This window comes from Oncorhynchus keta, chromosome 2, assembly GCF_023373465.1.
Source record: "Oncorhynchus keta strain PuntledgeMale-10-30-2019 chromosome 2, Oket_V2, whole genome shotgun sequence".
Classification (NCBI taxonomy): domain Eukaryota; kingdom Metazoa; phylum Chordata; class Actinopteri; order Salmoniformes; family Salmonidae; genus Oncorhynchus; species Oncorhynchus keta.
Genome location: NC_068422.1, coordinates 12,156,383 through 12,183,202, shown reverse-complemented (window position 1 = coordinate 12,183,202; position 26,820 = coordinate 12,156,383). Strand labels below are relative to the sequence as shown.

Sequence of the window (26,820 nt, the reverse complement as noted above, 5' to 3'; positions counted from 1 at the left end):
AGTGATGGAAAGACTATATTGTTAGGTCAACGCAGTGATGGAAAGACTATATTGTTAGGTGAATGTAGTGATGGAATAAATATATTATGTCAACGTAGTGATGGAAGGACTATATTGTTAGGTCAACGCAGTGATGGAAAGACTATATTGTTAGGTAAATGTAGTGATGGAAGAACTATATTGTTATGTCAACATAGTGATGGAAGAACTACAGTTGAAGTCGGGAGTTTACATACACTTATGTTGGAATCATTAAAACTAGTTTTTTCAACCACTCCACAAATTTCTGGTCAACAAACTATAGTTTTGGCAAGTCGGTTAGGACATCTACTTTGTGCAAGACACAAGCAATTTTTCCAACAATTGTTTACAGACAGATTATTTCACTTATAATTCACTGTATCACAATTCCAGTAGGTCAGAAGTTTACATACACTAATATGACTGTGCCTTTAACCCTGCTTGGAAAATTCCTGAAAATTATGTCATGGCTTTAGAAGCTTCTGATAGGCTAATTGACATAATTTGAGTCAATTGGAGGTGTACCTGTGGATGCATTTCAAGGCCTACCTTCAAACTCAGTGCCTCTTTGCTTGACATCATTGGAAAATCAAAATAAATCAGCCAAGAACTCATTAAAAAATTGGAGACCTTCACAAGTCTGGTTCATCCTTGGGAGAAATTTCCAAATGCCTGAAGGTACCAGGTTCATCTGTTCAAACAATAGTATGCAAGTATAAACACCATGGGACCACGCAGCCGTCATAATGCTCAGGAAGGAGATGCGTTCTGTCTCCTAGAGATGAAAATATTTGGTGCGAAAAGTGCAAATCAATCCCAGAACAACAGCAACGGACCTTGTGAAGATGCTGGAGGAAAAAGGTACAAAAGTATCTATATCCACAGTGAAACGACATCATCTGACAGGCCGCTCAGCAAGGAAGAAGCCACTGCTCCAGAACCGCCATAAAAAAAGCCAGACTATGGTTTGCAACTGCACATGGGGACAACATCGTACTTTTTGGAGAAATGTCATCTGGTCTGATGAAACAAAAATAGAACTGTTTGGCCATAACGACCATCGTTATGTTTGGAGGAAAAAGTGGGAGGCTTGCAAGCCGAAGAACACCATCCCAACCGCGAAGCACGGGGTTGGCAGCATCATGTTGTGGGGATGCTTTGCTGCAGGAGGGACTGGTGCACATCACAAAATAGATGGCATCATGATGCAGGAAAATTGTGTATATATTGAAGCAGCATCTCAAGACATCAGTTAGGAAGTTAAAGCTTGGTCGCAAATGGGTCTTCCAAATGGACAATGACCCCAAGCATACTTCCAAAGTTATGGCAAAATGGCTTAAGCACAACAATGTCAAGGTATTGGAGTGGCCATCACAAAACCCCGACCTAAAACCTATAGAAAATTTGTGGGCAGAACTGAAAAAGCGTGTGCGGGCAAGGAGGCCTTCAAACAATGACTGCGTTACACCAGCTCTATCAGGAGGAATGGTCCAAAATTCACCCAACTTATTGTGGGAAGCTCGTGGAAGGCTACCCGAAACGTTTGACCCAAGTTAAACAATTTAAAGGCAATGCTACCAAATAATAATTGAGTGCATGTAAACTTCTGACTCACAGGGAATGTGATGAAAGAAATAAAAGCTGAAATAAATCATTCTCTCTACTATTATTCTGACATTTCACATTCTTAAAATAAAGTAATGATCCTAACTGACCTAAGACAGGCAATTTTTACTAGGATTAATTGTCAGGAATTGTGAAAAACTGAGTTGAAATGTATTTGGCTAAGGTGTATGTAAACTTCCGACTTCAACTGTATATTGTTAGGTCAACGTATAGTGATGGAAGAACCCTATTGTTTTAGATTATCAAGTGAAATCAACCAAGCGTGATGGCACAATTGGGGTGGGGTATTTTTTTATCGTTTTGCTACGAAAGTGTCATTATTGTAGCATTAGGTTGTAATTAAAGTGCGTTGGTGGCCAGGAAGGCGTAATATCCAGTCTGATTGTTTAACAACATGGAGGATTACTGATCAGTGTTACAACACAGCGTGGTCTTACCCCACTAACAATAATGAGATTTGCAGCTCTCTACCATCCCACACACAGACACAAAGGAGGGGGATTGACTCTGGGATCACATTTAACAGAGAGAGGGAGGGAGAGCTAAGCTGTTTAAGAGTCCCGGTCTAGCCTAGTCCACCCTAGAGCCCTCTGTGCTTGAGAGGAAGAGACACTATGCGACCAAAAGTATATGTGGACACCTGCTTGTCGAACATCTCATGCCAAAATCATGGGCATTAATATGGAGTTGGTCCCCCCCCTTTGCTGATATAAGAGCCTCCACTCTTCTGGGAAGGCTTTCCACTAGATGTGGGGACTTTCTTCCATTCATCCACAAGAGCATTAGTGAGGTCGGCACTGGCGTTGGGCGATTAGGCCTAGTTCGCAGTCGGTGTTCCAATTCATCCCAAAGGTGTTCATGTGTTCGATGGGGTTGAGGTCAGGCCATTCAAGTTATTCCACACCAATCTCGACAAAACATTTCTGTATGGACCTCGCTTTGTGCACATTGTCATGCTGAAACAGGAAAGGGCCTTCCCCATAATGTTGCCACAAAGTTGGTAGTACAGAATCATTGTCTAGAATGTCATTGTATGCTGTAGCATTAAGATTCCCCTTCACTAGAACCAAGAGGCCTAGCCCGAACCATGAAAAACAGCTCCAGACCATTATTCCTCCTGCACCAAACTTTACAGTTGGCACTATGCATTCGGGCAGGTAGCATCCTCCTGGCATCCGCCAAACCCAGATTGGTCTGTTGGACTGCCAGATGGTGAAGCGTGATTCATCACTACAGAGAACGCGTTTCCACTGCTCCAGAGTCCAATGGTGGTGAGTTTTACACCACTCCAGCCAACGTTTTGCATTGCATATGATGATCAAAGGCTTGTGTGCAGCTGCTCGACCATGGAAACCCATTTCATGAAGCTCCTGACAAACAGTTGTGCTGACGTTGTTCCCAGAGGCAGTTTGGAACTCGGTAGTGAGTGTTGCAACTGAGGATGATTTTTATGCGCTACGCGCTTTAGCACTCGGCGGTCCTGTTCTGTGAGCTTGTGTCTTACCACTTCGTGGCTGAGCCGTTGTTGCTCCTAGATGTTTCCACTTCAAAGTAACATCACTTAAAGTTGACTGGGAGCACCTCTAGCAGGCCAGAAATTTGATGAACTTGTGTTGGAAAGGTGGCATCCTATGATGGTGCCACGTTGAAAGTCACTGAGCTCTTCAGTAAGGCCATTCTACTGCCAATGTTTTGTCTATGGAGATTGCATGGTTGTGTGCTCAATTTTATACACTTGTCAGCAACGGTTGTGACTGAAATAGCCAAATCCACTATTTTGACAGGGTGTCCACATACTTTTGTATATATAGTGTAATTTGCAGAGGCGCTCCTCAGTTTAGCCCAAGTCCCAGAGGTGGGCCTGTTGTACAGCTGTGTCTGAGAAAAGCCCTGGGCTCTGTATGAATACTGTAAAAGTGCACCCTTCCTGCGTCCCTTCCAATCACTGATTCAACACAGCTGTATAGATGAAAGAATGGGTTCCACTACACTGATTCAACACAACTGTATAGACGAAAGAATGGGTTCCACTAGAGTATACTGATTCAACACAGCTGTATAGATGAAAGAATGGGTCCCACTATACTGATTCAACACAGCTGTATAGATGAAAGAATGGGTTCCACTATACTGATTCAACACAGCTGTATAGATGAAAGAATGGGTCCCACTATACTGATTCTGCTTTAGCTGTATAGATGAAAGAATGGGTTCCACAACATGGCTTTCACCTATCCTGTCTGGTCAGATCAGTGATTACCTCATAGAAGGGAAGAGAATGAATGATCTCAAAGAATAGGTATAATTAAGAGGTTATCCCTTTAGGGCAAGTAGCTTGGCAGAAAGTAGTCAAACACACACACAGACAACATTTTATGTAGATCTAAGTAGAGGCACAGAGAAGACAATACAAGCACTTCATATAAATGCATTTTCAAAGCATTGAAATAGAGCCGTTGTTAGAGGAGGAGGTGGGGGGAGGTGACCCCTGAGAGTGTACTGCTGTCGGTGTGACTCGTGACTGCGAGGGGAATTGGATACGCCAAGCTCAGGCTGACTCCTGGGATACACAGAGAGAGAGAGAGGATCATTTAACAAGGAGATTATCCAGCAAAAGCCTCAAGGGCAGGGGAGAACTGTTAAAGTGTAAATGATGGAAGGGTCGCACGCACGTACAGTACGTACGTACACACACAGTATGCAAACCCCACAGTCATACAGTATGCAAACCCACACAGTCATACAGTATGCAAACCCCACAGTCATGCAGTATGCAAACCCCACAGTCATACAGTATGCAAACCCACACAGTCATACAGTATGCAAACCCACACAGTCATACAGTATGAAAACCCACACAGTCATACAGTATGCAAACCCACACAGTCATACAGTATGCAAACCCCACAGTCATACAGTATGCAAACCCCACAGTCATGCAGTATGCAAACCCACACAGTCATGCAGTATGCAAACCCCACAGTCATGCAGTATGCAAACCCCACAGACATACAGTATGCAAACCCACACAGTCATACAGTATGCAAACCCACACAGTCATACAGTATGCAAAACCACACAGTCATACAGTATGCAAACCCACACAGTCATACAGTATGCAAACCCCACAGTCATACAGTATGCAAACCCCACAGTCATGCAGTATGCAAACCCCACAGACATACAGTATGCAAACCCACACAGACATACAGTATGCAAAACCACACATCATACAGTATGCAAACCCACACAGTCATGCAGTATGCAAACCCCAAAACAGTCATACAGTATGCAAAACCACACAGTCATACAGTATGCAAAACCACACAGTCAGTCAAACAGTATACAGTATGCAAAACCACACAGTCATACAGTATGCAAACCCACACAGTCATACAGTATGCAAACCCCACAGTCATACAGTATGCAAACCCACACAGTCATACAGTATGCAAAGGACCTGCTAACCTCAAAGACCCAGTTGCCAAATTCCGCTTCCCCAGAATATTCGTCAACACAGAGGACAATTCTGAGGAGCTGCATCTGATTGTTTATAAGGTGAGGAGGTCTGCATCCCAAATGGCAACATATTCCCTATATAATGCACTACTTTTAACCAGGGCCCATAGGGCCTTCCCCCTAAAAGTAGGATACTATATAGGGAAAAGGGGGGGTTATTTGGGATGCAACTAAAGAGAAGGGAACTGTGGTCTTGAGTCCCGCTGGTTAGTAGGAACTCGGTAGCATTACTTTTTATGTTTTAAGGAGAGCGAGATTGGTAGTACTCCCAACCCATTATTTGTTTGGCAGACGATTTGGTAATCTGGTATTATTTCATAACTGAAGGACAGAGGGAGGGTTTGACCCAAGTTGACCTCTTGTTGGGAATAGACAGCTTTGTTCTCTGGTCTCTCAAATGGCACGTTGCTTTATTTCAGGCGATGAGTGCAGCGCAGTTTTATGATCAGTGCCGAGTATCTTCTCATATCATATGGTCAAACCCCCCCCTTCTAAACATCTGGGCTGATGCTTATTACATTTTCTTAGTCTGCTGTTCTTGCGAATATAGCAAAGGCAAATTATTAGCAAAATATTATGTGGTCTGTGAAAAGAAAAAAACCTAAAGTTCCTAAATCCATTCGACTAATTCTAACTGTATGGTCATATTCTCTCCCAGTGTCGGTGGAGCTGACGAGGGAGTTCTGTGAGCAGCTGGATGGCCTGGTGGGTCCTCAGCTCACCCTGCTGGCCTCAGACGTATGTGAACAGTACAACGTCAACCGCAGGATATCAGGGTCAGTACTGTCACTTTAATCCGCAAAGCCTCTAACCTCCACTCCAATTCCTCGGCCTGTGTTGCTTCAACATGCAATGATGAGGATTACGGTCCGAAATATTGAAAGAGGTATATGGTCGAACGACCCCTCATTAAACTTAGCATCCGGAACCAAATCTCACATGTGCGCTTGCCAACTTCGTCTGTCACAAGAGACTTACCCCTTATAAATACAACAGCTAGAGACTATTGTCACAGCATGCACTGAAGTGGAGCTTGTCCTTATCTGGAGCAATTGAATGTAATTGAATTTGGACTGGAAGATTGTTCAGCAGCCAAATTGTTTTATTTTAGCTGTTTTAACACAAGCCACTTCTCTGTTGTCAGGATGGGTACCACCAGCCTATTTCCGCAACATTTAAGAACGTTGAAGCACGAGACTAACCTTCTCTACCGTTGTTGTCTTGTAGCTACCCAGTGTAGCAATGTGAAGCGCACCTGCGCAGATACTCTGTGTGACTCTGATAGCAAAGTTTTGCATCGTGCTCATCTCAATATCTGCGGTGCTGCGTCTACCCTTAACATAACATGTTGTGCTGGCAAGGATATTTTAGTTTCATATTGGCCTTTCCAGTACGGTTCCAGCAACTCCGTTGAATGAGCAAGCAGGCTAGCATAGTACAGTTCTGCTTGGCTCTGCTCATCTTGACTCGGTAGTGTGAAAAGGTCGTTTGACTCTCCTCTCATCTCAACATCAACTGATCAGAGGAGACTGTGAATCAGGACTTCATGGTTGTATTGCTGCAAAGAAACCACTACTAAAGGACACCACTAAGAAGAGACTTTCTTGGGCCAAGAAACACGAGCAATGGACATTAAACTGGTAGAAATCTGTCATTTAGTCTGATGAGTCCAAATTTGAGATTTTTGGTTCCAGTAGGTGAATGGATTAACTCCTTGTGTGGTTCCCACTGTGAAGCATGGAGGTGTGATGGTGTAGGGATGCTTTGCTGGTGACACAGTTAGTGGTTTATTTAGAATTTAAGGCACACTTAACCAGCATGTCTACCACAGCATTCTGCAGCAATATGCCATCCCATCTTGTTTGTGCTTAGTGGGACTATCATTTGTTTTTCAACAGGACCAATGACCCAAAACACACCTCCAGGCTGTGTAAGGGCTATTTGACTAAGAAGGACTGTTGGACAAGCATTCCCCTTGAAGCTGATTGAGAGAATGCCAAGAGTGTGCAAAGCTTTCATCAAGGCAAAGGGTGGCTACTTTGAAGAATCTAAAATATATTTTTGATTGAACTTTTTTAGGTTACTACATGATTCCATGTGTGTTATTTGAAAGTTATTATGTCTTCACTATTATTCTACAATGTAGAAAATATTTGTAAGAAAAAAAAAAAAACTTTGAATGAGGGGGTTTGTCCAAACCTTTGACTGGTACTGTATACATACATACAATGATTAAACAAAAATATAAAGACAACATGTAAAGTGTTGGTCCCATGTTTCATGAGCTAAAATAAAATATCCCAGAAACTTTCCATACCCACAAAAAGCTTATTTCTGTGAAATGTTGTGCACACATTTGTTTACATCCTTGTTAGTGTGCATTTTTCCTTGCCACGATAATCCGTCCACCTGATAGGTGTGGCATATCAAGAAACTGAGAGAATTTGGCAGTACGTCCAACAACCGCAACCCACGTGTACCAAGCCAAGACCTCTAAATCCGGCTTCTTCACCTGCTGAATCGATACTAGCCACCCGTACTGCTGATGTGCAAACCCACAGTTTCAATCTAAGACTTTCTGCTCAAACTGTCAAAAATCGTCTCAGGGAAGCTCATCTCCGTACTCGTCACCAAGGTCTTGACCTGACTGCAGTTTGGCGTCATAATCAACTTCAATGGGCAAATGCGCACCTTCGATGGCCGCTGGCACGTAGGAGAAGTGTGCTCTTCAATGATGAAGCCCTGTTTCAACTTTACCTCAAGTTTGCCAAAAAGCACCTGGAAGCACCTGGATGATTAAGACTCTTGGAAGAATGTTCTATGGTCAGATGAGTCAAAAGTATAACATTTTGAATGACATGGGTCCCATTATGTCTGGCGAAAACCAAACACTGCATTCCACAGTAAGAACCTCAGACCAACCGTCAAGCATGATGGTGATAGGGGATGGTTTGCTGCCTCAGGACCTGGACGACTTGCGTTAATAGAAGGACCCATTTAAATCTGCTCTGTATCAGAGAAGAGACGTGAGAGACTGATCAACAACTACAGGAAGTGTTTGTTTGGAGTCACAACCAGTTATTGAGTGTAAGGGGGGCAATTACTTTTTCACACAGGCAGAATTATGTTATTGTTATTTGTTCACTCAGGATCCTTTTAACTGATATTAGGTTTTGGTTGAAGATCTGATAATATTCAAAAGTAGAGTAAATTGGAAGGGTGCAAATGCTTTTTAACTGCACTATACATATATATTTATTTATTATTTTGTGGGGACCCCCGCACCCCCCCTACTGACCCAAGGGGTGTGCTCCCCAAAGTTTGGGAACCACTGCTCTAGGTAATGTTACTGGCTACAATATTTTATTCTCTGAAACTGTGGAGTATGTCTAAAAAATGAGCCTGAGCCAACTTCACCCTCATGCCTCTTCATCCTCCACTCCCACTAACATTATGTAATCCCACACTGATCTATTTTCTCTCCAACTCCCTCCTTCTTTTTTCTCAGACGCTGCAGTGGAGGAGCGAATGAAAAAGCTTGCCCGCTACAAAGAGAAGGAGCTTGTGAAGGAGAAAGAAAAGAGGGCAAGGGAGAAGAAGGGGGTGTTCAAGGTTGGGCTGTACCGGCCAGAGGCTCAGCCCCTGGTCCCTCTGCCGCAGGCCCCAGCTGCCACAATAAAAGCCAGGGTGAGAGGGCACAGCTTAAGACTGACTCAGTATACTGCTGACATGTCTATAGATGTTATATCCATCGTCCTTAGGAGTCACTGTTCAATCATTGATTTGATGAAAATGTAATTGACTCATCACCGGAGGATCAACTTCGATGTGCCCAAAATTCATTAGCATATAAGAACAGAAGAACTGGTGTTCTTAGTGGTTGTTACATGGCCATAACTTGGCTTTTCCCCCCAACCAGGCAACAACGGCAGTGGTCCAGCCCCAATCCACCAGAGTGACTCGCTCCACCATGAGGCAGCAGGCCCCCAAGGTGACTTTTCCCCTGCTAAGTCTACATTTGTTCTGCACATGTCTTTATGTAAGATTTTCTGTTACATTATTTAGTCAAGAACTACGATAGCTGCGTTTTTGAATAACCATATAATTTACAATATGCAGTTTTTTTCTCTGTTCCATTGACCTTGGCAACACAGCCTATTGACACTCTCCAAGAAAAGGTTGGTGTTTCTTTACCCCCACTTTACCTCTAAAACAATTAGTCCAGCCTATATCATCTTTAAATTGTTTGCATGATTCAACACTTGCTGACCCTTGACCTCTACCTGGTTTTGGCTTAGTTGAACCAGCTGTGGTCAAGTCAGCCAGAAGGACCAGGATTGCTATTGGTAACACTCCAAACCATGACAACAATCTGTCAACTGTACTACACACAGCTATTCTTTACGTTACTCTCCACGCCTTTTGTTTTGCCAATTATTTGACCCTGATAAACATATCCTTGACTCGTAACTCATGACTGTTATTTTTCCACTTTCCTGCAGTTGAACCAGTAGTCAGAGCCCCATCCACAAGTTCAGCTAATAGGCCTCGGGTCTCTGTGGCCCCTGTGGCAAAGGACAAACCTGCTCCAGCTTCCAAGACCAGATCAAATGCCAAGCAGTCTGCAGCACCACCTGTTGGCAGAGGGAGGAACACCAGGGGTGAGCATTGGCAGCTGACGTCCCAACCTTGTTATGCACCATTCCTAAACAACATTTTGCGTGCTTTTCAACATGTTATTTCTACATTCAAAAATAATGATTTGGCATTCTCTTTAGGAAATGCTATGAGCAATAAGCAGGCTGCTGTGAAAGTGGACAAGCCACTAGAGGAGCCTTGGGCTGCCAGCCCCACACCCCCTAGTGCAGAGGAGCAGAAGGATGTGAAGATGGTAGAAGACCTTGTTAATCCAGGTCCAGAACCAGTCTCAGCCCAGGCCGACTGCATCCCCCCTTCAGCCCGCACCTTGTCCTCATTCGCCCCCCAGGGCTTTGTGTTCCAGGCCCCAGCAGGCCTGTCCTCCTTCAACCCCAACCCTCTCACTCCCCGCTCTGCAGACTCCTTTTTCAAACCCAGGTAACTTTGTGTGTGACTCCTCACATCTATGGACCTTCATCCTCTCTATGGACCTTTATCTTCTCTATGGACCTTTATCCTCTCTATGGACCTTCATCCTCTCTATGGACCTTTATCTTCTCTATGGACCTTTATCCTCTCTTCTCTTGACCTTTATCCTCTCTCTGCACCTTCTCGAATGGCATTGGAGGAAGCATTTACCTCAGATTTTCTCTTCCAATGGGGTTTAAGAAGTCGAGGAGAGGATTCGAGGAAATCCTTTTTAGGGCAGCAGGTAGCCTAGCCGTTAAGAGTGTTGGGCCAGTAACCGAAAGGTTGATGGTTGGAACCCCCGAGCTGACGACGTGTAAAATCTGTCCATGTGCCCTAATTGCTTCTGTAAGTTGCGCTGCGTAAGAGCATCTGCTAAATTACTCAAATGTAAATATTTCTTCACTCTTTTCTGATCAGTATATATCCCTCTAACATATTAACGCTCTCTCTTCCCTTTCAATAAATTAATATTTACTAGGTTCAGTCAGATTCATTTCTTCAGATAATGAAAACCTGGTTGATATACCATTACTACTTATTAAAATATGACCGGCTGTCATTTTTTAGCTTTGTGTATGTATTCAACTTTTTTCATCCTCTCCAGTGTCTCAGTTCTACACCTTGTTCCACTCTGGCCCTCTGATAACCTGGTGCCCAAAATGGAGCTCAGTGCTCTCTCTCCTGCCAAGTCCCCTGCTCACTCCCCACCTCGCCCTTCTCCTACTCTGGCCCCTCGGTGTCTTCCGAGTCCCAAGGAACCAGAGCATGATGTGCCCTACTTCAGGTGAGGGTTAATATGTGAAACCAAGTCAACAGCTATGTTCCTGACTCAGACTAGTATTGGTGTGTCATGTGAATGTCTGTCCGTCAGGTCTGTCCGTCAGGTAGTCAGTGAGACAGAGAGGCTAACAGAATTTTGTCAGCAGTGGGAGCCCAGGATGGATGATGCCTCTGTCCCTGAAGAGAGTGAGTGACTCATGTGTTTTAACCATTATATGCTGTGGATTCTCAAATCAAATCAAATTCTGATTTCTATAACCAAAAATCCATCACACCACATTTCCTCAATGTATCCTTCTCTCTCAATACCTTTTCTAACTGTGTTGACCTCCATCCCTGTGAAGTGTGTGACCGTATGCGTACGGCGGTGGGCCAGGCCAGGCTGCTGATGAAGGAGAGGTTTGGTCAGTTCTCTGGCCTGGTGGATGACTGTGAGTTGGGCAGAGGAGAGAAGATCACCACCTGCACAGCTTCTGGGACATGGTGTACTACCAAGTGGGTTAGTGACTAGGAGGACATTTTTATGTTATTTTTTTTTTTAATATATTTTTTACCTTTATTTAACTAGGCAAGTCAGTTAAGAACAAATTCTTATTTTCAATGACTGCCTAGGAACAGTGGGTTAACTGCCTGTTCAGGGGCAGAACGACAGATTTGTACCTTGTCAGCTCGGGGATTCGAACTTGCAACCTTTTGGTTACTAGTCCAACGCTCTAACCACTAGGCTACCCTGCCGACATGATCTCCTACGATGTGGGTTAATGAGGACATGGTCTACTGTGTGTGTGTGTAGAATTAGATGAACAAACAGTCAGACACTGGTGGTTAAACTCTGTTTGTGCCTGTCTGTTAACACTACAGCTAAAATATACTAGCTACCTCTAGGAAGAATTACCACCTAGATTGGTACAGCATCCTGAAAGGTTGAACATGTGGATGCAAGCTTTCTAAAAAGGGCAACCCCTCTTCTCTCTCTCTCTCTCCACTTGTTTGGCTCTTCCACTTTCAGGTAGAGGACGTGAACAAGAAGTTTGGTGCTCTGAAGGAGGTAGAGTCTAAAGGTTGGCAGGAGGAAAGCAAACCCCCCACGACAGAGGAAGTTGGTCAAGAAGCTGCCTTCTGCTCTGGTGGCTAAGCCTACCAGTGGTGCTGTCGCCAAGTCTGGTCTGGCTGCAATAAAGGCCAAGCAGCAGGCTGCAAAGGCAGCGCAGGCCGCAGGGCCAGGCAGTGCTGTGGACGACCCTGCTCCAGTTCCTGAGGACCCCCAGGCGGAGACCCAGGCCCCAGAACCACTGGTGGTGGTGTTCCAGGTGGAGAGTCCTGCCAAACTCACAGGTGAGACTCGTACCTCCACCGTTCTTCCCCCAAGCTTCCCCTCAACTGCTGTGATGCTCAGAGATATGGAGGCAGATGAAGATGCATAGAATGGCAGGCAGAAACGATGGCGGGTTTGCTTGAACCTGGAAGACCCCTGACCTCTCCCTCTGTCAGTGTTTGAGGTACCTGGTAAAGCTGTATAGAGCTCGTTAGTTGGGCATGGACTGATTGCTGTATGGGCTGTCTCTTTCCAGGCTCTGTGAGGAGATCCACCCATGTATCTGCCATGCCTCAGGCCTGTTCAGTCACCAAGTTCTCCACCCCCGGCAGAACTCGCCACTCCAGCACTGCTGCAGCTGCACACACTTCCCCTCTCCCCCACTTCACCCATACCACTACCTGCTCCACCCTCACCCCTGCCTACCTGTTTAATGCCACCCCACTCCGAACCCCTCACCCTGATCCTCAGTTCTACACCCCGGCCCCCACCAGAGTCTCTCTCTGCATCTCAACAGTCAAAGAAGCTCTGGACACTCAGTCAGAGGAAGGCCCCAGCAACCAACCAGAGCTAGCCTCTGTGCAGAATGTCACTGCTGACCAACCAGAGCCCGAGAGCATGCAGGAAGATGTAGCTTGTGACCAATCTGAGGCAGTTTCAGAGCCCACTGTTTGCCCTGAGGAGCACTCTGAGAGCTGTGAATCACCATCCAACACACAACAGTTGACCAATGACGAACAGCATCGAGATGCCTTCAGCCAATCGGTGTTGGCCACAGAAGAGCCCAACCAATTAGAGCTCCAGGACAGAAAAGAGGCTTTAGAGGCCTACAATACCAGCCTACCCATCTCATCATGGCTCACAGTCTCCTCAAGGCTTCCCCTCTCACCCTCACTGCCCCACTATCATGGAGCAAAGTCCTATCCAGTCAGGAGCCCTGATTTCAGCTTCACCCTCTCTCAGCACCCCAGCCAGGCCAAGATTTACTGAGGCCAGCCAATCTCCCCTCTCCTCCCCCTGCTTGGTGTCCCCCTCCTCTCCTCCTGCTGTCCAGGTCTCCCTCAGCTTCCCAGCTGATGCCGATGTACCAGGGACTGTGACTCCAGATACTTCCATCACAGAGGTCAGTGTTTTGTTAAAGAAGATGTCTCATCTTAATGTATTACTAAATTACTGGCAAGAGTTCATCTGGGTTTACTTCTCAAAATACACAAGGGTCTTCCGGGGTTGGACTTTGAGCGCTACCTCCAACCTGCAGTGAGGTGTAGCCTGTCACAACGGGAGCCAGCTGTTGCAGAGATGCTGTCGCCCATGGTGATAGACGTAGAAATGGAGAGTCCGTTGGCTCCGTCTGAAGAGACCCCTCAGGAGGAAGTGTCGACTCCCACAGGTACTGTGTGTGTGCTTGGATATGGTTAGTCTTAGATATTTGTATTCCTTATGGTTTTAATTTTCCCGACTTCTCACTCCCATCGCAGCATCTCCCAGTTTCACACAAATGTTCATCCCACGGATCACACAGGTTAACTTCCTTGTTTTACCCTCGTCTTTCTCTCGTGTGTATGTGTGTAATATATATATTTATATTAGAACCAGTCAAAAGTTTGGACACACCTACTCATTCAAAGTTTTTTCTTTATTTTTACTATTTTCTACATTGTAGAATAATAGCGAAGACATCAAAACAACCAAAAACGTGTTAAACAAATCAAAATATGTTTGAGATTCTTCAAAGTAGCCACCTTTGCCTTGATGACAGCTTTACACACTCTTGGCATTCTCTTAACCATGAGGAATGCTTTTCCAAGTCTTGAAGGAGTTCCCTCATATGCTGAGCACTTGTTGGCTGCTTTTCCTTCACCCTGCGGTCCAACTCATCCCAAACTATCTCAATTGGGTTGTGGTCGGGTGATTGTGGAGGCCAGGTCATCTGATGCAGCACTCTATCACTCTCCTTCTTGGTATAATAGCCCTTACACGGCATGATGGGTCATTGTTAAAGGACAAATGATAGTCCCACTAAGCGTAAACCAGATGGGATGGCATATTGCTGCAGAATGCTGTGGTAGCCATGCTGGTTAAGTGTGTCTTGAATTCTAAATAAATCATTGAGTGCCACCAGCGAGATCATCCGTTCACCTACTCTGCATTTCAAAGACATGGTGGTTGGAACCAAAAATCTAAAATTTGGACTCCTCAGACCAAAGGACAGATTTCCACCAGTCTAATGTCCATTGCTTGTGTTTCTTGGCCCAATCAAGTCTCTTCTTATTATTGGTGTCCTTTAGTAGTGGTTTCTTTGCAGCAATTCAACCATGAAGTCCTGATTCACGCAGTCTCCTCTGAACAGTTGATGTTGAGATGTGTCTGTTACTTGAAATCTGTGATGCATTTATTTGGGATGCAATCTGAGGTGTAGTTAACTAATGAACTTATCCTCTGCAGCAGACTCTGGGTCTTCCTTTCCTGTGGTGCTCCTCATCAGAGCCAGTTTCATCATATAGCTTGATGGTTTTTGCGACTGCAATTAAAGAAACGTTCAAAGTTCTTGAAATTTTCCGGATTGACTGACATTCATGTCTTAAAGTAATGATTGGCTGTCTTCTGTATACCACCCCTACCTTGTCACAACACAACTGATTTGGTTACCACATGATTCCATATGTGTTAATTCATAGTTTTGAGGTTTTCGCTATTCTATAATGTAGAAAATAGTCAAAATAAAGAAAAACCCTCGAATGAGTGTGTCCAAACTTGACTGGTACTGTACATATACTGAATGTACAAAACATTATGACACTGACCAGGTGAAAGCTATGATCCCTTATTGATGTCACTTGTTAAATCCACTTTAATCAGTTTAGATGAAGGGGAGAAGACTGGTTAAAGAAGAGTTTTTAAACCTAGTGTCAATTGAGACATGGATTGGCACAACTCAATATTCGGAAGGTGTTCTTAATGTTTTGTACACGCATTGTATGTGTGTATGATTTCATTTGGTGTCGAATGACTTTCTCACTGGTGTTCTGAAATACGTAATTTTTTTGTTTATTTCTTATTTTACAATTAGGTATGCATTCAACTGACCCATGCTGTCCCCATTTCCTCTCCAGCCAGTTGAGTCAGACCTGTTGCTGTTCACCACTGATCAGATGGACAGAGTGAGACAGTCAATGTGCACCAGTGACCTCGTGTCGTTCACACCTCCCTCTGACAGAACGAGCAACTGATGAGACTGATTTGCATAACTGCTGTTGTATATTTTGCTACACTAGTTTATAGTTTCAAAAATATATATTTTTTTATATGCATTGTTTTATTTTAAACGTATAATTGTCAGAATAGTTTTTTTGTAACTTTCCTTAAACTCTTTTGTGCTATCTGTACTATTTTATTATTTAATACCAAAAAGGCAACAGGTAGTGTTAATTATTAACCACATTCTATATGGAGCCCAGGTGTTCTATACAAAATCAACTTTGTTGCTATATTGAAAATACTTGTGTAAATAAAATGTAGATTCTTCAAATTTGCTACCAACAGATAAAACATTTTTTTGCCTCTTCTTCTACAACGACCAAACAATGACTGAATCACAAAACACTTGTCCCACTCCTGGAACTAAGTGTGAAATGCATGTTATTGACATCATAGAGGGCTGTTATGACTGCTCTGAAAAGGTCAGTTTTTATCCATGACTAGGTTTAATCTGGCCATACAGTTGGTGGTCTAAGAGTCTATTTCCTCTTCTTCTTGACTGCGGTGGCAGGCGACTGTTTGGTGATGACCACAGAGGTGGTGGAGGCCACAGGCGTCTGAGCCGCTGGAGACGGGTTAAGGTCATCCTCTAGCCCTTCTACTCGCTCTGCCTCCTCATCCTCTTCTTCTTCCCTCCGTCTCTCCTCCTCCTCTGCCTCCCACTGTTCCCTCAACCTGGAACATTTTTCATAATTGCTTTATTTGTTGTGGAGTTAACATGTAGAGCTTGTGTGGTGCTCACATCAAGGGCAGATTTCTTGGACTAAAAATATCACTTCCAATAGAGATTCTCTGGGGCATCATCTGGATACATTTTGAATACAAACTGGATCAAGGGGCCTCATGTTGTCTCAGTAGCTGCCTACCTGGCGTCTTCCTTGGCCTTAGCCAGAGCGATGCGGGCTAGTGCCGCCTGCCTCAGCCTCTCTTCCTGCACCTCCCTCCTCAGCTCCAGGCTGTATTCGTACGCTGGGAAGAACCTCTGGGTAAAGAACTGGTGGGTCCTCTGGACCCAGCTGTCCAGTTCAGTCTCAGCAGGGCAGGAAGTCATACCTGCTCCACTCCTGTCTTCAACGGGCTCTGGTTAGGAGACACGGCAGGAGTAAGATTGGCATGACAATTAAACATGTCAATGATAAGATATGTACGTAATATCGTTACTGATTTTCTGAGGTCAAATTCTTACAAATTAGTGTAGTATACACTGAACAAATATAAGTGCAACAGGGGAGAAGCTCCAGGTGGTATCTGATTTTATCTGACAGGTGTGGCATATTAAGAAGCTTATTAAACAGCATGATCATTACACAGGTGCACCTTGTGCTTGGGACAATAAAAGGCCACTAAAATGTGCAGTTTTGTGACAACGCCACAGACGTTATGAGCGAGGGTGTAAATGGAATGCTGACTGCAGGAATGTCCACCAGAGAATTTAATGTTAATTTCTCTACCATAAGCCACCTCCAATGTCATTTTAGAATATTTGGCAGTACATCTAACAGGCATCGCAACCGCAGACCACATGTAACCACGCCAGCCCAGGACTTCCACATCCGGCTTCTTGATCTGCGGGGTCATCTAAGACCAGCCACCCAGACAGCTGATAAAACTGGGTTTGCACAACCAAAGAATTTCTGCACAAACTGTCAGAAACCGTCTCAGGGAAGGTCATACGCGTGCTCATCCTCACCAGGGTCTTGACCTGACTGCAGTTCAGCGTCGTAACCAACTTCAGTGGACAAATGCTCACCTTCGATGGCCATTGCCACGCTAGAGAAGTTGCATTCTTCATGACTTCCGGTTTGAACTGTACCGGGTAGATCGCAGACGGCGTCGTGTGGCGAGCAGTTTGCTGATGTCAATGTTGTGAACAGAGTGCCCCATGGTGGCGGTGGGGTTATGGTATGGGCAGGCATAAGCTACGGACAATGGAAAACAATTGCATTTTATCGATGGCAATTTGAATGCACAGAGATATTGTGCTGACATCCTGAGGCCCATTGTCGTTCCATTCATCCGCCGCCATCACCTCATGTTTCAGCATAATGTACGGCCCCATGTCACAAGGATCTGTACACAATTTATAGGAGCTGAAAATGTCCCAATTCTTACATGGCCTGCATACTCACCAGACATGTCACCCATTGAGCCCGTTTGGGATTCTCTGGATCAACGTGTACTACAGCGTGTTCCAGTTCCTGCCAATATCCAGCAACTTCCCACAACCATTGAAGAGGACAAAATTCCACAGGCCACAATCAACAGCCTGATCAACTCTATGTGAAGGAGATGCGTCATGCTGCATGAGGCAAATGGTCACACTAGATACTGACTGGTTTTCTGATCCACGCCCCTAACTTAAAAAAAAAAAAAAAAAATGTAATCAATTTAGGCATATTTCCCAGTCATGTGAAATCCATAGATTAGGGTCTAATGAATTTATTTAAATTGACTGATTTCCTTGTATGAAATCTGTTCAGTGTACTTATTGTGTAATCTACCTGTGCTGGGGGGATGATCATGGGGAGGGTGGTTTGACACTTTGGCCTCCACTGCTGATCTAGCGCCACCTGAGCCCTCTCTCCTCTCAGTGTCTGACGAGTGGGTTGCTGACCCACCACCTGACTCAAACACACACATACACCTTCAACAATGCCGCAAATATGTGACCAGTCAAGACAATACGGATATGTGAGTAGAGGAAAGATATGTGAGGAGAACACACCCCCAGTCTGTGATGTGAGGTTGCCTGCTGCGTTGGGACTCTGTCTGGGCTCCATCTCTTCAGGTGTAGACAGCTGGAGAATCTCCTTGGATTTTACCATCAGGGTAGAAACAAATTGAATGAACTAATTTAGACAAGGAATGGTCTCGATTTCCAGACCGCCGTGTGAGATTATGTATAGATTTGACAGAGCTGATCAAACCAACCTCCAGTGATTTGACACTACCCACATCAGGAGAGATGTTGGGGTTTGATGACTTTGCAGTAGGTCCAGTCAGAGGGGAATGCCGCTGTGAGGACCTCTGTAGAGGGCTGTCTCTGGTCCTCTCCCCAGGGGAAACCCTCCTGGTGTCAGCCAGAGGGCAGCTTTCCATCTGGCTGTCTGAGGATGTCTGACCATCCCTCTGATCGCTAACCTCTGCACAGCCCAGCAACGCCTCAAAGAACTCCAGGAACGTCATCTAGAATCAGGTTCACCATCAAACTTCGAATTAAGTTTTTTTTTTTTAAGCATCTGAGATTCTTAATGTAATGAAAATCACTATATAATTATATTATTATTAATCCTAAACAGCTTCTATCCCCTGGCCTGTTAAACTACTGCTCAATAACTACTGCTTCCCCTCATACCTACGATGCAGCTAAAATCACTATTGATTAGATTTATAACTGCCACTACACTGTTGTTCATTGATTATTGATTGCCATTAGTATCTATTTATCCTGCTACTGGTCACTATTACTCCTGTTTACAGCCAAATACAGTTTTTCACAATTCCTGACATTTAATCCTCGTAAAAATAATCTGTTTAGGTCAGTTAGGATCACCACTTTATTTTCAGAATGTGAAATGTCAGAATAATAGTGGAGAGAATTATTTATTTAATCTTTTATTTCTTTCATCACATTCCCAGTGGTTCTGAAGTTTACATACTCAATTAGTATTTGGTAGCATTGCCTTTAAATTGTTTAACTTGGGTCAAATGTTTTGGGTAGCCTTCCACAAGCTTCCCACAATACGTTGGGTGAATTTTGTCCCATTCCTCCAAACAGAGCAGGTTTGTAGGCCTCCTTGCTTACACATGCTTTTTTCAGTTCTGCCCACAAATTTGACATAGGATTGAGGTCAGGGCTTTGTAATGGCCACTCCAATACCTTGACTTTGTTGTATGCTTGGGATCATTCTCCATTTGGAAGTCCCATTTGCGACCAAGCTGTAACTTCCTGACTGTTGTCTTGAGATGTTGCTTCAATATAGCCACATGGCATCATGAGGCAGGACAACTATCTATTTTGTGAAGTGCACCAGTCCCTCCTGCAGCAAACCACCCCCACAACATGATGCTGCCACCCCCGTGCTTCATGGTTGGGATGGTGTTCTTCAGCTTGCAAGCCTCCCCGTTTCCTCCAAAACATAACGATGGTCATTATGGCCAAATAGTTCTATTTTTGTTTCATCAGACCAGGGGACATTTCTCCAAAAAGTACAATCTTTGTCCACATGTGCAGTTGCAAACCGTAGTCTGGCTTTTTTTATGGCGGTTTTGGAGCAGTGGCTTCTTCCTTGCTGAGCGGCCTGTCAGATGATGTCGTTTCACTGTGGATATAGATACTTTCGTACCTGTTTCCTCCAGCATCTTCACAAGGTCTTTTGCTGTTGTTCTGGAATTGATTTGCACTTTTCGCACCAAAGTACGTTCATCTATAGGAGACAGAACGCCTTCCTGAGCGGTATGGCGGCTGCATGGTCCCATGGTGTTTATACTTGCGTACTATTGTTTGCACAGATGAACATGGTACCTTCAGTCATTTGGTAATTGCTCCCAAGAATGAACCAGACTTGTGAAGGTCTCCAATTTCTCTTGGCTGATTTCCCTATGATGTCAAGCAAAGAGGCACTGACCTTGAAGGTAGGCCTTGAAATACATCCACAGGTATACCTCCAATTGACTCAAATTATGTCAATTAGCCAATCAGAAGCTTCTAAAGCCATGACATCCTTTTCTGGAATTTCCCAAGCTGCTTAAAGGCACAGTCAACTTAGTGTATGTAAAATTCAGTCCCACTGGTATTGTGATATAGTGAATTAAAAGTGAAATACTCTGTCTGTAAACAATGACAAAAATGACTTGTGTCATGCACAAAGTAGATGTCCTAACCGACTTGCCAAAACTATAGTTTGTTAACAAGAAATATGTGGAGTGGTTGAAAAACGAGTTTTAATGACTCCAACATAAGTGTATGCAAACTTCCGACTTTAACTGTATATATTACCATTAGTACGCGGAGTATATCAAACATTAAGAACACCTTCCTAATATTGAGTAGCAACCCCTTTTGCCTTCAAGAACAGTCTCAATTCGTCAGGGCATGGACTCTACAAGGCGTTGAAAGTGTTCCACAGGGATGCTGGCCCATGTTGACACCAAAGCCTCCCACAGTTGTGTCAAGTTGGCTGGATGTCCTTTGGGTGGTGGGCCATTCTTGATAGACACAGGAAACTGTTGAGTATGAAAAACCCAGCAGTGTAGGAGTTCTGACACAAACCGGTGCGCCTGGCACCTACTACCATACCCTGTTCAAAGGCACAATTTCTGTTGTGCCCATTCACCCTCTGAATGGCACACATGCACAATCCATGTTTCAAGGCCTAAAAATCCTTCTTTAACCTGTCTCCTTCCCTTCATTTAAAATGATTGAAGTAGATTTAACAAGTGACATCAATAAGGGATCATAGCTTTAACTTGGATTACGCCTGTTCAGTCTGTCATGGGAAGAGCAGGTGTTCTTAATGTTTTGTACACTCAGTGTATATTACCATTAGTATTTATATATTCCTAACACCAGTCACTTTCCAGTTCTGTTTACATATCCCATCCATCGACCACTTATGCTGCTGCCATACTGTTTATTATTATCATTATTATTTATCCTGCTACCTGTTACTGTCTCCTAATCCCTCTCTACATATGCATATCTCCCCCAATACTCCAGTATCCCTACACATCGTCAATATGGTACTGGCACTGACACTGTATATAGCTTCCTCTCTTATTTGTGTTTTCTTTATTATATACGGTATTAGTCAACAGTTTGGACACACCTACTCATTCACAGGTGTTTCTTTATTTTTACTATTTTCCACATTGTAGAATAATAGTGAGCACATCAAAACTATGAAATAACACATATGGAATCATGTAGTAACCAAAAAAGTGTTCAATAAAAAAAACATATTTTATATTTGAGATTCTTCGAAGTAGCCACCCTTTGTCTTGATGACAGCTTTGCACACTCTTGGCATTCTCTCAACCAGCTTCATGAGGTAGTCACCTGGAATTCATTTCAATTAACAGGTGTGCCTTGTTAAAAGTTCATTTGTGGAATTTCTTTCCTTAATGTGTTTGAGACAATCAGTTGTGTTTTGACAAGGTAGTGGTGGTATACAGAAGATAGCCCTATTTGGTAAAAGACCAAGTCCATATTATGGCAAGAACAGCTCAAATAAGCAAAGAGAAATGACAGTCCATCATTACTTTAAGACATGAAGAATCAGTCAATTCAGAAAATGTGAAGAACTTTGAAAGTTACTTCAAGTGCAGTTGTAAAAACCATCAAGCGCTATGATACTGGCTCTCTTGAGGACCGCCACAGGAAAGGAAGATCCAGTTACCTCTGCTGCAGAGGACAAGTTCATTAGAGTTAACTGCACCTCAGATTGCAGCCCAAATAAATGCTTCACAGAGTTCAAGTAACAGAACATTTTAACAGCTGTTTAGAGACTAGAGCCTTCATGGTCAAATTCCTGCAAAGAAACCCCTACTAAAGGACACCAATAAGAAGGTGAGAATTGATTGGGCAAAGAAACACAAGCAATGGACATTAGACCGTTGGAAATCTGTCCTTTGGTCTGATTAGTCCAAATTTGAGGTTTTTGGTTCCAACCGCCATGTCTTTATGAGAAGCAGAGTATGTGAACAGATGATCTCCGCATATGGGTCCCACCATGAAGCATGGAAGAGGAGGTGTGATAGTGCTTTGCTGGTGACAGTCAGTGATTTATTTAGAATTCAAGGCTCACTTAACCAGCATGGCTAACACAGCATTCTGCAGTGATACACCATCCCATCTGGTTTGCGCTTAGTGGGACTGTCATTTGTTGTTCAACAGGACAATGACCCAACATACCTCCAGGTTACTATATGATTCCATATGTGTTATTTCATAGTTTTGATGTCTTCACTATTATTCTACAATGTAGAAAATAGTAAACATAAAGAAAAACCCTTAAATGGTACCCTTGACTGGTACTGTATATATATTTATTTATTTTATTAGTGTTACTATTTTGATATTGATTACTGCACTTTAGGGTAGAGCTTGTTCAGCATTTCAATGTACTTGTGCATGTGACAATAAAACGTGAATAAAACAAACTATTATTAGAAAGTTAGAGTCCCTTAATGCTGGTGAACCTGTTCCACCACCTATTTAACACGTTTGGGGAGTTGTAGCGACAAGATTGAAAATTGTGGAGAAAAAAATAAAATGATAAATTATAGAAGCGTTTAGCTGACCTCTAGGTCTAGGTTGCAGTAGTAGCGGTCGTAAGCAGCTGGGTTCTCTACAGAGAGGATCTCTAGGAGTTTCCCTGTGGTCAGCTCAGCATCAAACAGACTAAGGTCCTGTTGGTGGGACAGAACCAACTTTCATCAATCAACTTACATCATGTAATGTTAGGGTTGTGATGGTCAGGAAAAACTCAGGGCTCTAAATATGAGCACTCATCACCACACATCATCAGTGTGTGGTCACATTAGTTGAACGTCACAAGTACCTTAAACATCCATATGAAGTGCCTGACAGTCATGGTTTGGTCAGCTAGGGGGGTTGGGTTGGCTCTGCAGAAGGCCTTGTAGATCCCCCAGCACCTCCCAATGTAGTTGACAGCAATCACAGCATGCATGGGGTTGGGAAACAACAGCCCTGCATTCAGTTCACAACAAGGAGAGCATGAATGTGGGTTACACTTGATAAAGAGTAAACAATGGTGTATGCATGCGTACCTGTACCTTTTACATTCTTGGCATTAGGGATGATGTTCTCCCTCATCAGCTTGGACAAACATGCAACCAGTATGGTATCAGAGGGCCTGGGAAGGAGATGAGAGGCTCAGGAGTAGAGTACATGGTGTTGATACAAGGTTGTTACTACGGTAATTACAGTCTTACTGCACAGGAGTAGGAGAGTAAGGGATAGCAATGTTGTCCTTACTCTATGTCCTTATGGTAGGTGTTGTAGGCCAGAACCACAACACAGCTGAGGAACCTTCTGAGCAGCATGGTGCTGAAGGGAGAGTGGATCTCCTCGGAAGGGACATCCTCTGCTTTGAAATTAGCTCACAAAACAAGAAAATTTAACATTGTAGACTCAAGTTCTGCTCAGGCTACCCCTGAGTCTCTATAATGTTAAGTTATGTTGTGATGAGACTGAAACAAATTAACAAAGCAGGATGAATTGGCCAAACATGAAGGGAGAAACGGGAAATGAGGTGGTTATTTCTCCCTGGCCTTACCACAGATGTAGCGGTCGACCTGGGCCAGGGTGATGCCTTGCTGGTGGATGCTGCAGTCCTTGAGGAGTCTCCAAAGCTGCAGGCGGGACAGCAAGAAGGTATTGTCTGGGGACTGATCATGGCCCAGACTGCTGTAGAAGCTATAGATGGCCCTCAGCTCCGCTATGTGTCTCAGCACCACAAATTCCACCTGGCACACAGCGAGAGGGACAAATGGAGGTGCAAAAAACACCACCTGTGTGTCAACTCAGTGCAGAGTTGGGGTTGAAGCTATCATAACTTAGTTCAAGGATTGTTATAATATATGGAATCTAATTTGATAACTGAATTGACACAAATTGAAATGGATTTTCATATGCTGTTGTGGTCAGTCCCACTGACCTGTTTGAGCTGCAGGTCTCTCTGGTTCTCTGGGAGGTTCTCCAGCAGAGCAGTGATGTCCAGAGCCATGTCAGGCCCAAGCAGGGCTGGACCACTGCCCGAGTCTCCTCCTGGTGCTCTTCTGGGGGATTCACCTGAAACACAGGACTTACTTTTACTATACTGGATAACCACATGAAAAATACAGGACCATTCCAGGGGGTTGATGTCAGATGAGTAATTTTATCAGACAGACATACATTTTTCAGAGGGACTTGGTGTACTTACCGTCCTCAGGATGGGGAGTGTGCGTTCTAATCCCACTCAGATCAGGGGTGTTTGAACCATCCAGGCAGAACGCTGGGAACTCTGCCATGTGGTCATCCACAAACTCCCCTTCAAATATGCGTCCATTTTTAAAAATGAACTTTCCCTAGAATGTTTAACAAGATCTTATTATTTACACTCCATATTGACATCTATTCAATTAGAATGATTACTCTATGGACATGTTCCCCCTTCACCTGTCCATGTTTTCTGTTGTCCTTCCACTCTCCTTTGTAAAGAGCCCCGCTTGCGTAGTAGAAGCTGCCCTGGCCATGCCTCAGCCCCTGGACAAAGTCCCCAGTGTACTCATTCCTTAGGGGATACTGAGAGCCTGTCACTCTCCTCAGGAACCATGTGTGGGTCCCTTGTCCATGCTGAAAGACAGAGGATGATTTATCAGTTATTTATGTGAAGTTACTCTAAACATGTTTTCTTTATCAAAAGCCAAATAATGGGTTTATTAATATATTATGTCATGAGGGTGAGGGTGATATGGTTTGACCTACCTGGACCCCATTCTCCCATATCCCGCTATACTGCTGACCCAGCTGCAGCCACCTCATCCTGCCCTCTCCATGTCTCACGTTGTTCCTCCACTGGCCCTCATACAGGTTTCCAGAGGGGTAACTTTGGCACAGCAGAGAGAACACATGCAAGGTGTATGACACTGATATAATTTAAGCATAAGAACACATTTGATGGGAGAACATTCACATGTGTAACACACTGTCTAAACACAAGTTCACCTACCATCGGACTCCCCATCCCTCTCTGTTATTGTTTACCAATTCTCCTTCATACCAGGACGTCGCTTCCTGGTTATAGTATATTGTACCCTAATAAAACAAACAAATATTGTAAATTAAACAACAACCCCACATTAAATAAACCTGCGGACAAGATGCAGGATTATCTGACTTAAATTGCACACGACTGCAACAGGATCATACCTTTCCATGCCTTTTGCTGTGATGCCACTGCCCTCTGTATATCACAGAGGAATTGGCACACCTATATGTCCCCACACCATGGCGGATTCCACTGCACACCTCTCCCTCATAACAGCTACCATCCAACCAGGTGTATGTCCCATGGCCCATGGGCACATTGAATGCAAACTCACCCTGTCAATATGGGAATCAAATGGTTCACAGATCACATCTGCAGTATAAGATTAACTAAGAAATAATACATCTTGTAAAGGTGGTGGACCAAAATACCTCATATTTCACGCCATCTGCCCATGTGTACAGACCATGTCCATGCATGACTCCTACTGAAAACATACCCTTGAAGAAAAACAAAGCTTATTGATTTGATGTCATGTTTGCTGGTTCATTTTAGTCATCATGTAATGCATGCTATACAATGTGATATACACACCATATGGCAATGGCATAATGCAATACCTTGTAGACATGTCCTCCCTGAAAATATGCCACACCTTCTCCATGAAACTGCTCTAGATGCTTTTCACCCTCGTACCTGAGTGAGCACAGATTGCTTTTCATTGATAATGTAACAGTAGCTAGCTAACGTTAGCAGGCTTAGCTGTGTATGCCTAGGTTATTATGGAAAAGAACCCCAACAATATGATATGAGACATTATTTCATGTTCATAGAAAGAGGCGAGTGATAAGCATTGGTTTACCTCTGGACAATAATATTAGGAAGAACAGGGACCTCATGAAATGCATCATCACTTCTCTCAAGTTGTTTGTCGGCGGGTGGTGGTAGTGAAGAAAAGGAGGCAGTCATTACATCTGTTTCATGTCCCGACTCTTCATCTAACACATGTGGTTCTGATACAACACCAGCGTGGGAGCCATTTGACAAAAATGTACTTAATGATTGTTCGGGAGTCGTTTTCTCGGGTTTTTTCTTTTTATCCCCTTTCGCCATTTCACCTGTTCATCCAGACGATGCAATTCCATAAACATACCATGCATCGCAACGGAGGCACCTGTTGCTAAGGAGCTCAGTACGGAATCCTCGGTACGGAATCCTCAGTATGTCAAAAAGTCTTTACAAACTCACAAAGATGAATTGTTCTAATTAAAGTAGGTTTATGTACTAAAATGATCATGTGAGAGCATTTGTGTTTTGATTATTTTACCTAAAATAGACAATGGAAAATAAATGTTTAGAAATACAAAAACTTTTTTTGAGTCAACATTTGAAAAAATATATATACTGTATATAACA

General features: G+C 43.7%; 3 protein-coding genes across 9 annotated transcripts; 2 read left to right on the top strand and 1 right to left on the bottom strand.

Annotated features, from left to right (window-relative positions):
* Nucleotides 1-5,729: 5,729 nt before the first annotated feature.
* LOC127913250 (disks large-associated protein 5-like) lies at nt 5,730-9,247 on the top strand. Its single transcript, XM_052485107.1, has 3 exons — nt 5,730-5,942; nt 8,675-8,853; nt 9,086-9,247. The coding sequence occupies exons 1-3, from the start codon at nt 5,864-5,866 to the stop codon at nt 9,245-9,247; spliced, it is 420 nt and encodes a 139-aa protein (XP_052341067.1). The 5' UTR covers nt 5,730-5,863.
* A 1,687-nt stretch (nt 9,248-10,934) lies between these two features.
* Nucleotides 10,935-15,849, top strand: LOC118372947 (uncharacterized). The gene is made up of 8 exons (XM_052485103.1): nt 10,935-11,059; nt 11,147-11,241; nt 11,400-11,554; nt 12,108-12,390; nt 12,627-13,493; nt 13,586-13,760; nt 13,849-13,892; nt 15,484-15,849. Exons 1-5 carry the CDS (start codon nt 10,935-10,937, stop codon nt 13,358-13,360), a joined length of 1,392 nt encoding a protein of 463 aa, XP_052341063.1. The 3' UTR covers nt 13,361-13,493; nt 13,586-13,760; nt 13,849-13,892; nt 15,484-15,849.
* Nucleotides 15,850-15,992: 143 nt separating this feature from the next.
* Nucleotides 15,993-26,592, bottom strand: rsph10b (radial spoke head 10 homolog B). 7 transcript variants are annotated; one of them, XR_008072623.1, is made up of 20 exons: nt 26,267-26,592; nt 26,025-26,100; nt 25,836-25,904; nt 25,566-25,739; nt 25,366-25,451; nt 25,122-25,242; nt 24,813-24,989; nt 24,577-24,721; nt 24,310-24,443; nt 23,929-24,118; nt 23,628-23,751; nt 23,420-23,505; nt 23,191-23,339; nt 22,931-23,038; nt 18,560-18,814; nt 18,354-18,438; nt 18,130-18,249; nt 17,758-17,985; nt 17,379-17,547; nt 16,564-16,708 (listed from the first exon to the last, which is right to left on the bottom strand). XR_008072623.1 is itself a non-coding variant. In XM_035758974.2 (19 exons), the coding sequence occupies exons 1-19, from the start codon at nt 26,515-26,517 to the stop codon at nt 16,108-16,110; spliced, it is 2,760 nt and encodes a 919-aa protein (XP_035614867.1). In that variant the 5' UTR covers nt 26,518-26,590; the 3' UTR covers nt 15,993-16,107. The 7 variants fall into 7 exon arrangements, 5 of the variants coding, with proteins under 5 accessions (XP_035614867.1, XP_052328028.1, XP_052328029.1 ...); XM_035758974.2 differs by lacking the exons at nt 17,379-17,547; nt 17,758-17,985 and adding an exon at nt 15,993-16,303 and having other exon boundaries at nt 16,495-16,708; nt 26,267-26,590; XM_052472068.1 differs by lacking the exons at nt 17,379-17,547; nt 17,758-17,985 and adding an exon at nt 15,993-16,303 and having other exon boundaries at nt 16,495-16,708; nt 23,628-23,739; nt 26,267-26,590.
* Between the last annotated feature and the right edge of the window lie 228 nt (nt 26,593-26,820).